The sequence below is a fragment of the Rhagoletis zephyria genome, unplaced genomic scaffold (assembly GCF_001687245.7).
Source record: "Rhagoletis zephyria isolate East Lansing unplaced genomic scaffold, Rhagoletis_zephyria_1.1 Rzeph_scaffold_02019, whole genome shotgun sequence".
Classification (NCBI taxonomy): domain Eukaryota; kingdom Metazoa; phylum Arthropoda; class Insecta; order Diptera; family Tephritidae; genus Rhagoletis; species Rhagoletis zephyria.
Genome location: NW_016159103.1, coordinates 13,498 through 25,735, shown reverse-complemented (window position 1 = coordinate 25,735; position 12,238 = coordinate 13,498). Strand labels below are relative to the sequence as shown.

General features: G+C 35.5%; 1 protein-coding gene across 1 annotated transcript in view; it reads left to right on the top strand.

The window, feature by feature from the left end:
- LOC108365848 (cytokine receptor-like) overlaps positions 1-12,238 on the top strand; it is a 52,372-nt gene that overhangs the window by 35,624 nt on the left and 4,510 nt on the right. The window contains 5 exon segments of the mRNA XM_017620035.1: positions 2,905-3,038; positions 9,067-9,181; positions 10,458-10,585; positions 10,663-10,834; positions 10,914-11,373. Coding sequence (XP_017475524.1) covers positions 2,905-3,038; positions 9,067-9,181; positions 10,458-10,585; positions 10,663-10,834; positions 10,914-11,373 — 1,009 coding nt within the window.

Genomic DNA, 12,238 nt, shown 5'->3' with positions numbered 1-12,238 from the left:
CCATACAATTTTATGGCACTTTGCCCACCTGGGTCCAAGTCTACGCGATTCTCCACGCCTCATGCCAATATTGGTGTGGAACGGGTTTGTTATGTATTTAAAACTATACATACATACGTCTCTAACTTTGGGCGGATGGAAAATTTTACACAAGTAGAGCGATTTTTTTGTACCCCCGGATCCGCCACTGTAAGTGCTCATTGATTTTACTTTATGTACGTAATAGAACTTGTAAACAAAGTGATGCCTTGACAATTCGGGGTATAGGGTCATCACATGCTTTATACTATTTCCTATCTTATCTACACGCTTATATACTTATGTAAATCAATTTACGATTTTTACTATTAATTTATTATTTGTATTTATTATAAAACAAAGTAATGTCAACTAAATATATATAAATCTACATGAATTTCCGACATGTATATACTATTTTTATTAACTATTTAGCTATTGATTACTTGTTTAAAATTTGTATTCATCGTAATTATTAATTGGGTCAAATTATGGCGCATCTCATTCACATAATCCATGTTCCAATGAAATTTTAATTTTACGCCTAACTATTATGAAAGAAGAGCTTATAATACTATTTAATGATTTGGCAGTTTTATATACATATATATGTATGCATATTTCCCATTTGCTTCGTAAAACGAACTTCACTCATTCTAACGAACCCCCCCACCAGCTTTACAATTTAAACGAAAAAAAAGCCTTGATAATGAGGCTAATCATAAAAGCAAAAAATATTTGCACTTATTAGTTTTCACTGAACCGCCCTAAAAAAAACAAGTTCATTGAAGTTTAAACGAAAGTTAGATGAACCGCTATTTTATTTCGGAATTTTCATTTAAATACTCTTTGCTTAGTTTAAGCAATAAATCATCAAAGGCTATAGTCAATGCCTGAAATACTTAATTATAGTAAACTCGACAATTACGCATTCTTTCTCAAATTCATGCACTAGTATTGTTGGTAATAAATGAAGCTTTATTTCAGTTTAGTTAAATGTTATTTTAATAATCGCTATTATATTGTTGTAAGAGTCAATTTCTTTTTACTTAATTTTTTCGCTCTTAACACGTTTTTCGTTTTCTCTTTTTATATGAACTTGCGCCTTTTATTTCTAAAAAGGACGGACAGATCCCAAGTTTAGCTTACTACTTCACCTGAGAATTGGTGCCCAAAAAGTTGTTTCTCTAAATATTGTCCTTAACCTAGTAGGCACAATACACCTTCGGCTTCCGTAATAAATCCTAAGGGGCCTTGACAGTCGAGTTCCTTTCTCTAAAGGATGTTGTAGCATTGGTGGTTTGAATAAATAAATCTCTGTGACAGTCACAAAGAAGGTGTTCCGAATATTCCTCGTCCCCAATGCAGAGCCGGCATACCGACTCTCCGATAACACCTATGCGATGCATATGAAATCGTTGGTTGTGGCCCGTTAGATATCCGGTAGCCTGATGTCAATTCTATATAGTTAAGCAACATCCAATATATTGAAAGGCTATCCTAATACCTTGGCTGACTCCCAGTACTTACTGCGTTCAGAGTGTAACCACTCTCAGTGATTATGGTTCTCGAAGAGGACCAACTAAGAGCACGGAATGGTTCCGGTCCTAAGAAGACAGTTAAAGACTCTCGCGCCAACTCATCAGCGACCTCGTCTCTTTTCATTTCACAGAGACCTACAATTACGCTGTCTTTATGACATAATTAGGCTAGACGTTTGAAATTGTCCGCCGAGGGACGACTACTATTAGAGTAGAACTATTTGGATTTGACTAAATATATATATTGTAGGAGCCGTAGGGCACTTTAGTTGGTATACGTATATGCATGTAGGAGTAGAAGTAGTATTTATGCAACTAGACCTTAAGAAGTAGTTTAAGTAATTACGCCTTAACAATTGTTTAAGTAACTAGACCTTGAGACTCGTTTGTAAGATTAGCGAATAAGATTTGGTAAATGTCAAACGGGATAAGCCATTTTGGAAATAAAAAGGGATTCATTCGATTTTGGCACAGCGAGATAAACGGTCGTATTCTTTTGTTATACCACTGCCACCTGATACATTTTAATATTTAATACCTTATAAGGAGGTTCGAAAATGGCCAAGAAATGCCTGACGAATTGTCACCGGGCAAGGAAATGGTAGGGACCCCGCTGGCTACACCGGTCAGTGTACGATGGGAATTAATGCGGAAAACCCAAACATCACTTCAAGGCACTATTGCATCAGATGTATGTATCATGGAAAAATCTCAAAACCTTTTAATTAGCTGTCCAGCTTTCAGACTTAAGGTTTGAATACCTTTCTTCTCACTTATTTTTCGCCCCCGACGAGCTTCAGAAACCGAAATGAGCGCTTTCGGAGTTTTGATGTAAAAACGCAGCGTTTTTCTAAAAAAAAACCTTAGCTGTTACCGTTAACCCACCCCTTTTTCTTTTTCTTTTATTTTGCTTTGTATCATCTCTTTCTCTTTTAGGCAACACAAAGGACAGTTAATTTACTAGTCTAAGTGCGTCTTCACACTAAAAGTCCACAATGGAATGATATTTATGACTTGGTAATTTTTTTCTGTAAGTAATATTTCTTTAAACGAGACATTTCCTATACTTGGGGGCGTATCGAATAGAAGTCCCCCGCTTACACATATGACCAAGCTATTATTTCTACTCATCGTGAGTTCATTGTTGTTGTTTCTGTAACAGATATATTTCTATGTACTTTTTTAATTGTTGAAGTCCAAAATAGTAGGATGGCAGTATTTGAATAGTTTGTTATACAGATTTTTATATTCCCTTTTAAAAGATGGTTTAGATTTCTTAATAATAAGTATGTATCTAAATCTTGATGTAATTCTTAATAATAGATATTTATTTTATTTTATTTAGATAGTGTAATACAGACGGTTGTTATCGAAATGGGAAAGGGCGATGATGCCGCGCTTACATGTAAACATGATGAAGACCAACCAGTCTATTTTCAAAAAGACCTCGGCAAGGAGAACATCAGAACTGATATTGTGGTGAGTAGATATCTATGTAAGTTTAACACTCCCAATTCTCACGAATGTAATGGCCACTTGACTGATTGTACAGCTAAACTGCAATGCCAAGACAAGTTAACGCAGACAATTGCAACATACATATATACATATGTATGTACATTATAACTGATTTATCAACGATTGCTGTTGGCACAATGTCAACATTGAAAACAAAAACACCAAAGATAAGCAATGAAAATCTCCATAAAGTGTGAGTGCGTTATTGCTGGGGCAGCAGAGACGCGCCTATGCCTACGAAGCACACGATATTGGCTATGCAAGTGGATAAGAAATTTTACACTGGCCAGTTAAGCAACGGGCATTGAACGTCCTCTGTTATATTTGTTGCATACAAGTTGCGACTAGCTTATACCATTGACAGACGACAGCCTTGATGCGCATTATGGAACTTACAAAAGCGAGTTAGCTTTTTACAATGCATTTCCATGGCAGACATTCACGGAAATGAAAAAATCAAAATGTTATTTTTAAGTTAGTAATAGGACTAAGTTAACAACTATGAAAATATGTCCAAACACTGTACTCACTACCCTTAACATAGCTAGACTTGTATAAAAGCAGTGCCACCGAATTAAAAAAAAAAAAATTGCGAAAACAAAAATACTTGCTGTAACGCTTGTGGCGGTACATAATTCCATTTATTTTCATATCTCTCTAAATTTCCTTGTAATTTTTCCCCCATTTAATTCCTAATAATATCCCAAAATCCATAAGTTATTTTTTCAGAATTTTCGCGTAAATTTTGCATTGAGGAAAGGATAAGAAAGGCGTCGATTGCCTTGTACTGCTGTAGGAGAGGTATTGGTAACAAGTGAGGTCTCTCGCCCAAAGTAATTCATTAGATCTATGAAACCAAGCCTTGTCTGGTGGTAGTTGGTTGGTAAACTTCACGGACGGATCAAAACTTGGAGACAGGATTGGTGGAGGTGTATTTTGCCAGAAACTCTCCACCAAAACTATGTTCAGGCTTTTGGACTTCTGATGTGTCTTTCGGGTGTCATCAAGCAAACGGTAAACTCACTGCTCAATCGCGTCGGATTACTTCTTAATAAGGCTAGTTTAGGTGCCGGGTCACACAGTGACATCGTGGAAACTTCATGGCTGATGACCTGGCAACTAGGGACGTCTCTGTCCTTCTACACTCTTGAATGATTGGGCCCAGCGTTAGCTTGGCCCTAAAATTTCAAAGTCCTTTTAAAAAACATTCCCAAATGTGTGCAGTGTTGTCAACTTTAAATTGGTAAATTGCACGCAAATTGTATGTAGATAATTCATGAGTAAATGCACATTAGGGCTGCTTATATGCTTATGTGCATCAACGCTGTCGTCTGTCTAGACTTTTGTGCACTATCCACCTTCTACTCAAGTAGACATTACATGTATTCGTAGATAAATAAATGCGATATTCTGAGTATTGTTTGTGAATCAAGTCAACAATACACTGACCATAAGCGGTGCTATGTCAAGTACAAAATAAAAAAGTACAACAAACATACCGTCAAGCATTCGAGGGCACTGAGTGTCATGAAAATATTGCCAGTATCTATAAGTAAATTGCATCCGTAATAAATTTTTTTTGGAATTTCGTGAAATAAATTTAACAATAAATACTATTATATGTATATTATAATAGCTAATTGAGTTTCGAAATTATGTGGTGAAATTTAGAACTTTTAAAAGAAACCAAAAAACATGGTTTGGTTAACATTGCATGTACCACTTTTCGACTTTTGACCAGCTTTTTTGGAAAATTGGCCACGTTACGTTGTTAAGTTATTTTTATACCTTTCATGAGCATGAAATGGTATTATAACTTTGGTCCGATGTTTGTAAGTACCAGAACAAAAAGAGATAGACCCATTAAAATGTATACTTATATGATCAGAACGTCGAGCTGAGTTGATTTAACCATGTCCGTCTGTCCGTCTGTCTGTCTGTTTGTATGCAATCTAGTCTCTCAGTTTTCGAGATATCCGTATCAAATTTGGTATGTGGGTGTATTTTTATAATGTATTAATCATTTGTCGGAACCGGAAGAATCGGACCACTATAACATATAGCTCCCATACAACTGATTGTTCAGATATGAGATTTTTCGTTATAACTTCTCCATTTATGCAGCTACGAACATGAAATTTTGCAGTACTTGCACCCATTATCAACAGAATACTTACAGTGAAAATTACAAAGATCGGGTCACTATAACCTATAGCTCCCATACAACTGATTGTTCAGATATAAAATTTTGCGTTATAACTCCTCCATTTATATAGCTAGGAACATGAAATTCCGCACTGTTTTCAATAATTATCAACAGAAAACTTACAGTGAAAATTAAAAAGATCGGGTAACTATAACCTATAGCTCCCATACAACTGATTGTTCAGATATGAGATTTTTCGTTATAATTCATCCATTTATGTAGCTAGGACCATGAAATTTCGCGCTGTTTTCACTCATTATCAACAGAAGACTTACAGTGAAAATAAAAAAGATCGGGTCACTATAACCTGCAGACCCCATACAACTGATTGTTCAGATATGAGGTCTTTTATCATAACTCCTCCAATTATGCAGCTAGGAACATGAAATTCCGCACTGTTTTCAATAATTATCAACAGAAAACTTACAGTGAAAATTAAAAAGATCGGGTAACTATAACCTATAGCTCCCATACAACTGATTGTTCAGATATGGGATTTTACGGTAAAACTCCTTTATTTGAACAGCTAAAACCGATAAATTTCGTAAGATATTTTATAAATAATAATACAAAGTCTACTGAGAAAATCATCAAAATCTATGCTGTATAAGCTTTATCTCCTATAGCACTGATTGTTCAGATACCAGTTTTTGCCATATATCTCCTTTATGTAGGAAACTAAACCCAATAAATTGTGTTACCGGTTTACATACCGATCACATAGCAGTGAAAATCACTTAGATTGGTGCCATATAAAGTATATCTTCCATACCTCTGATTGTTTAGATGCGATTTTTTATATAAGTATGTAACTCCTCTATCGATGTATGCAGATGTATTCAAAGCAGTAATCTGTCAAAGTAAAATTTGCAGATGTTCATGAAAGGTATGAAGCCTTCGGCATAGCCGAAGACAGCGCTGCTCTTACTTGTTAAAACATATCTTTCGTAAAAATCAATCCCTATAGAGTAATTACTTTATTTTCACTACTATTTTAAAATAAAAGCTCTATTTTTAAAGAAAAAAGTAGGTATCTATTCAAGTGAAGCGGGGTGTGTATCCGCACTAGGGTGGTCCAAAAATGCATGTGAAAAGGTAAAGTCGGAATGTTTATGCTCTCACTCTCTAGGATTGTTCTATACCGAAAAAGTATACCCATATTTTTTTATTTTGAAATCAAACAATATTTAAAGGTCGCTCAAAGCGCCCAAAGTTTTCTATGTATTTTATATGGGGAAGAAATAACTTTTCGTAGAAATGGTATAGAATAGTCAAAAATCAATATTTTTGGAGGAGATTCCCAATAACAATACCCAATTATTTATTTAACCATTTTTTCATTGCACCTATAATTTATAGGGCCGCCAAAAACCCACAAAAACCCCAAAAAGTGCAATGGGGCGACCAATAAAAGATCGTTAGTATTAAAAATGGTTAAATAAAGTTGGGTATTATTATTGAAAGTGTCCTGAAGAGAACCAAAGTTTTCCGATCGAAAAATATTGACTTTCAAGAATTCTATAACATTTCTACGAAACAATTTATTTTTCCCATATAAAAATACATGGAAAACATTGAGCGCTTTGAGCGACCTCTGAATATTTTTTGATTTCAAAATAAAAAAAGTAGAGGTATACTTTTTTTCGATATAGAACACTCCTAGGGAGTGAGAGCATTACAATTCCGACTTTACTGTTTTTGAACCACCCTAATGCGCACACATGCATGTTGTACGTTAGTCAATATGTACTATGAGCTACTAACAAGAAAAAATTTAGTTTACAACAATTGTAATTGCTTTATTTTTGCTTCTTAGTGGCACTTGTGAAATCCGCAAGGAACTCAAAGTTTATGCGTAACACTGGACATTCTCACGTTCTCGAAATACATTTTAAACGGCTTCGTTTATTACTATATTTCTGATTGGTTTTTCGCTAGAATTTGTTGTCGCCGATGTTGCATTTGCATACACACGTGTCTCTTTGATTGATTTAATTAAGATTCGTTGCGAATTGTTTGTGCGAAATATTCACACAAGTGCCCCCAATTGGTTGGGCTATGCATGTTAGGCTACTTAATTATGTTCGCACGTTTGGAAAATTACATTTTCCTCACAACTATGCACACATGCGTATGTAAGTATATATAAGNTAATAAAATTCAATGATTTGCAAGCGTTGCTCGTTAGTAAGTCTATTCATGATGAAATGTCAAAGCATACTGAGCATCTTTCTCTTTGACACCATGTCTGAAATCCCACGTGATCTGTCAAATACTAATGCATGAAAATCCTAACCTCAAAAAAATCACCCGTTACATACTTATATTTAGGTAAGTGTAACCCTATGGCAGATACTTTTCTCTGTATTTCTGTATTTTTTTGTTTCTTACACCGTTGTCACGTGTATACTTGTAGTACATACATAGATAGTGCATACACATATGTATGTATGTATTTATGCGCCAATCACAGAACTTGACTACAATGAAGGTACATCGTTTTCTCAGCTCTTTGTAATTCATTTATGTAAAATGACCAGGGACCGAGAACAAAAGGTACACATGATCGAAATTAAATGTCGTTCTTGTGGTTTTGTTTCCAAGATCGCTTAAAACCCCAAACCGAAATGAGAACAAGACCTTCGAGTACATGCTCAACGGTAATTATGTAAGAAAAAAAATCTTGGTGAACGTTCCCTAAGCGAACAAAATGGGACCAAAGGTCTCCGAACGTTTTGGCAAAGAACACAACGGGAATAAAAGTTTAAAAAACTTTCTCTCGAAGAACAATTTGGAAATTAAAATCTCAGGAACCCTCTGACAGTGAACGAAACAGGAACAAATCTTCTCTGAACTATTCTACCGAAGAATGGAAGATTATTCTACAAATTAAGTAAACGAAAGACTTAAGACACGAACTTTTCTTTTACAGAAAATTAAAAATTGTTTCGTAAATGAACAGTTCACCCTAATGATATGCAATCTGGAAGTTGAAATCAAGCTTTCCTCTGGCTTAGAATTAACAATCACGATACCCACTGAAACAAATTTTCATCCCCACCCGCAGATGCCTCACTCATTCTTAACGTCAAGTTCTTAAAACTTTTATTCTGGTTTTTTGTTTTCTAACAGAACGTTACCTAGACGTTTGTTCTTATTTGATCCTCCTTGAAAACGTTCTCGACACTTTTGTTCTCATTTCATTTTCTTTGGAAACGTTTCAGAAAGTTTTATTATCATTCTGTTCTTCTTGAGAACGTTCCCAAAAGTTTTGTACGCCTTTTGTTCTTTATGGAACCGTTTCCGAAACTTTTGAGCTCATTTTGCTTCCGTTCAAACTGCTCTCAATACTTTTCTTCCCGCTTGGTTTATTTTGTTGGAACGTTCTTGACACTAAATTAGCCGTTTAAATTGATGTAGTGAATGCACTGCCGCCGACGAGGCCAGGATTGTCACTCCAGCAACACTCCCCAAAAACTCTTAGGGAATTTGTATGCTGTTACAACAACAACAGGTATATGCCGACGCTACTTTTGTATGTTTTCTGCATTCTAAGTTCTCTGCGTTTTGGACAGTGTTGTCATCGAAAATGTCCCTGATCCGCATTAAGTTTTAAAATTAACTCTATGACTTGATCCGAAACTTAATTCCCGAGATAATACTGAAATAGCGAGTTGATCCGGATCAACGCTGCCGTCTGTCTATGCCTTTAGTGATTTTTTGAACGTTGATGTAATTTATTTACAACCATATGTATTTACTTATATATTTTTATATTTTCAGTCAATTAATAGGACAACGAGTATCCTTTTGATTAAAAACGCATCTTTACAAAAAACGAAATATAGTTGTACATATTTGGACAATAAGCACATAGATGAATCGGAATTGAACGTGGGTGAGTAGAAGTTTGCATTGAATATGTAAATGTCCATATGTGATATGTATTTAAGTATCACAAAATCTTTTAATTTAAGATTTCATAAGGCAACTCATGAAAAATAAGCTCTTAATTTAGCCCATAAATGCATATCGCCCGCGCTAAAGGGGACTACCTAGGCCTACTTCAGTAAGGAATTAACCTTTTGATCCCAATCATATTTAAAGTCTACAGAGCCTGTTCCTACTTAGTCATATGCTTAATGAAATCGGGAATATCTCTACAAATAACTCAACTACTTGCTCTTAAGCAAAAACATGGAGAAAATTTGTGATCAACACAATTAAAAAGCCAACCTTAAGTGAGCCGACCTTAGGTACAGACTGCTAAGATGGTTGTACAGCCTAAAAACAAATGAACCACTCGTGGCGTAGTGTAATACCAATCGTCAATCAATAGGTGTTATCTAAATATGTGCATATACTAAAAAGAAGAAAAATTAGTATACATAGGTCCGGGATAGACGACAGAATCGATTCCTTTTTTGTGGACCACCGTTGCAGGTGACTAGCTTAGGGTTATGTCTAACATGGCTGCATTAGGTTGAGGCCCTCAAATGCCTGCTCTACTGAGTTAGAGAAAATCTTACACACCCTTTTTCAGGATGGTGGCCTTCCACCTTCGATTTCGGAATGTCGGTTGACGATTAGAGTACCGTTATAAAAAAAAAAAACTAACCTATACCTATAACGAATGTTTCTCCAAAACTTTACATTTTTCGTTGTATCCCGGGTTTGCTATTCTATAAATATAACGAAACTATATATAGGTATAGCGAAGTATTTATCCAACTCTTTCAAATTCGTTCTATCGAGGTTTCACTGTACTCACATTAGACTAAAGTTGTATGGAATATACAACGGCATACCCAAAAACGTTCTAAACATTCAGAGTAAAAAGTTGAAAATTTGTTGAATTTTCCTAAATTTTGTATAAAGTTTGAAATAGTGATTTATATGATTTTGGTTAAAGCTTGGGCGTTATTTTTATAGAGAAATAACAAAAAAAATTTTGCTCGAAAAACATTGCCAATATTTAAAAAAAAATCAACACGTGGTCATTTGTTTAAAGCACTGTAAGTGTGCTCTTCGAAGCGGCCGGTATTCGGTGTTCGGTAAGAGAAAGCTCGTCAAAAACAAACCAATATTCCAGATAAAGAATTGTTAAATTTTGATAAAATCCTAAAATAAAAAATTTATGTATGTATATGTTTTGTATTCTTTTCTTTTTCAAGGCACTCCTCCGACACCAGTGATCAATTTTATATGCGAGAATCATAACTATTTCAGTATGTTTTGTGAATTTTCGATTCCACCGAATCACTTACTCCCGGATTATAGTTTAACGTACCAAGTGGATTTGGTATGATGATGCAACATACATATATACATACATATATTGTAGGAAAATTTAATTTTTTAATTATTCTTCAATTTCAGTTAAATTCCGAGAAATGTGACCTCAAATATACTATGAAGAATGGAATTTTAACTGCGAATACTACTTTGGACCCCTATCACCCCTCCGGTTATGTCTACAAGTTCACTTTGATTGCGAGTAATATTTTAGGAAATCTTTCACAAGAATTTGTTGTTTTAAATAATGAAAGTGGTAAGTGGCATAGAAGGATTCTTAAAGCATTTAATATTTACACCTAACCGTGTATTTATGTATGTCTTATGTATTCCAGCGATACCTCCAAAACTTTTTATCAACATCGAAAACATAAAATCCCATAGCGTCAATTTGAATTGGTGGGATTTTCAGAGTCCATACTACCAATTAGATTTAGTATATGATATTCACGTTCAACCAGTTGATAGAGATGGATATACAAACTCGAGTACTTGTCGCACATTAGAATGTGAAATGATACTTGAAAATCTTCCATATGCAAATTGGAATTATACATTGACTGTGCGTGCGCGTGTGAATGCCACAAAAAGCAAGTGGAACGAGCCAACCTATCTTAACTTCAAAACCATATCGTGTATACCCGATCGTCCGCCAAAAACGATTGCTGGTGGCTTTTATATTCATTACAATTCCACTGAAAAGGTAATAAGCCTATATTGGGAGGAGTTGGCGCGACATGAGCAGAATGGACCAGGATTTTATTACAGAATTGATACGTGGAATGGGACACATGTGTAAGTAGAGAATGAGAGCGAATGAATTAATTTATGTACATATCCAAAATTAATTACTTGTTGTCTGGCCTGGTGAGTGTGAGGTGGGTCAGAGGGAACAACAACTCGCCCTTGCTCTGGCCAGAACTCTCCCGACAAGTGTAAACATATTTGGGTTAACGTCCCAGGCTTAAGTCCAGGACGAGTTGAAGTTCGAAGGTCATTTAGAGGTTTATAGAGGCACTTCTGATAAGAAAGTTTCTAACAAAAGGTATGTATTTTGTCCTTGGAACCCGAATCTGTGATAAAAAGCATTTATGTCTGATTTAAAGAAATGCCCTTCCGGCCAGTTTAACCCACTTGCGGCCGAAACTCGAAGTCGGTAATCCGACTTAGTAGTTTATGCTTTTGCGGTTTCGAATAAACAACCTGTTCGTCCATTTTAGGAGGGGTGAATGGGTGATCTAGAACACCCTGTATACTTATATATTTTCTCACACTGAATAAAAATTCTATTTGTTCCTACGACAGTTGGGCCTAGGGGATCGAAACAACCCAACTAGAGCTCTCACCTCCACAGCCTTACCCAAAAACCTTTTCTTCTCCTTAATATCTGTCGTTCTTCGCCGAATTTTTCCTTAAGCGCCTTTTTTCGTAAACAATTTTTAAGCGTATTTTTTCGCCGTCAACCCACCAGGGCGCCTTTTTATACCCGAGCGCACTTGTGCACAAGGGTATATTAATTTTGTTCACATAACGTTTGTTTGTAACAGCCAAAACGAATCGAGATAGATATAGACAAATGTATACATAAATGATCAGGATGAAAAAAGAAATCGATTAAGCCATGTCTGTCTGTCCGTCCGTCTGTCCGTCTGTCCGTCTG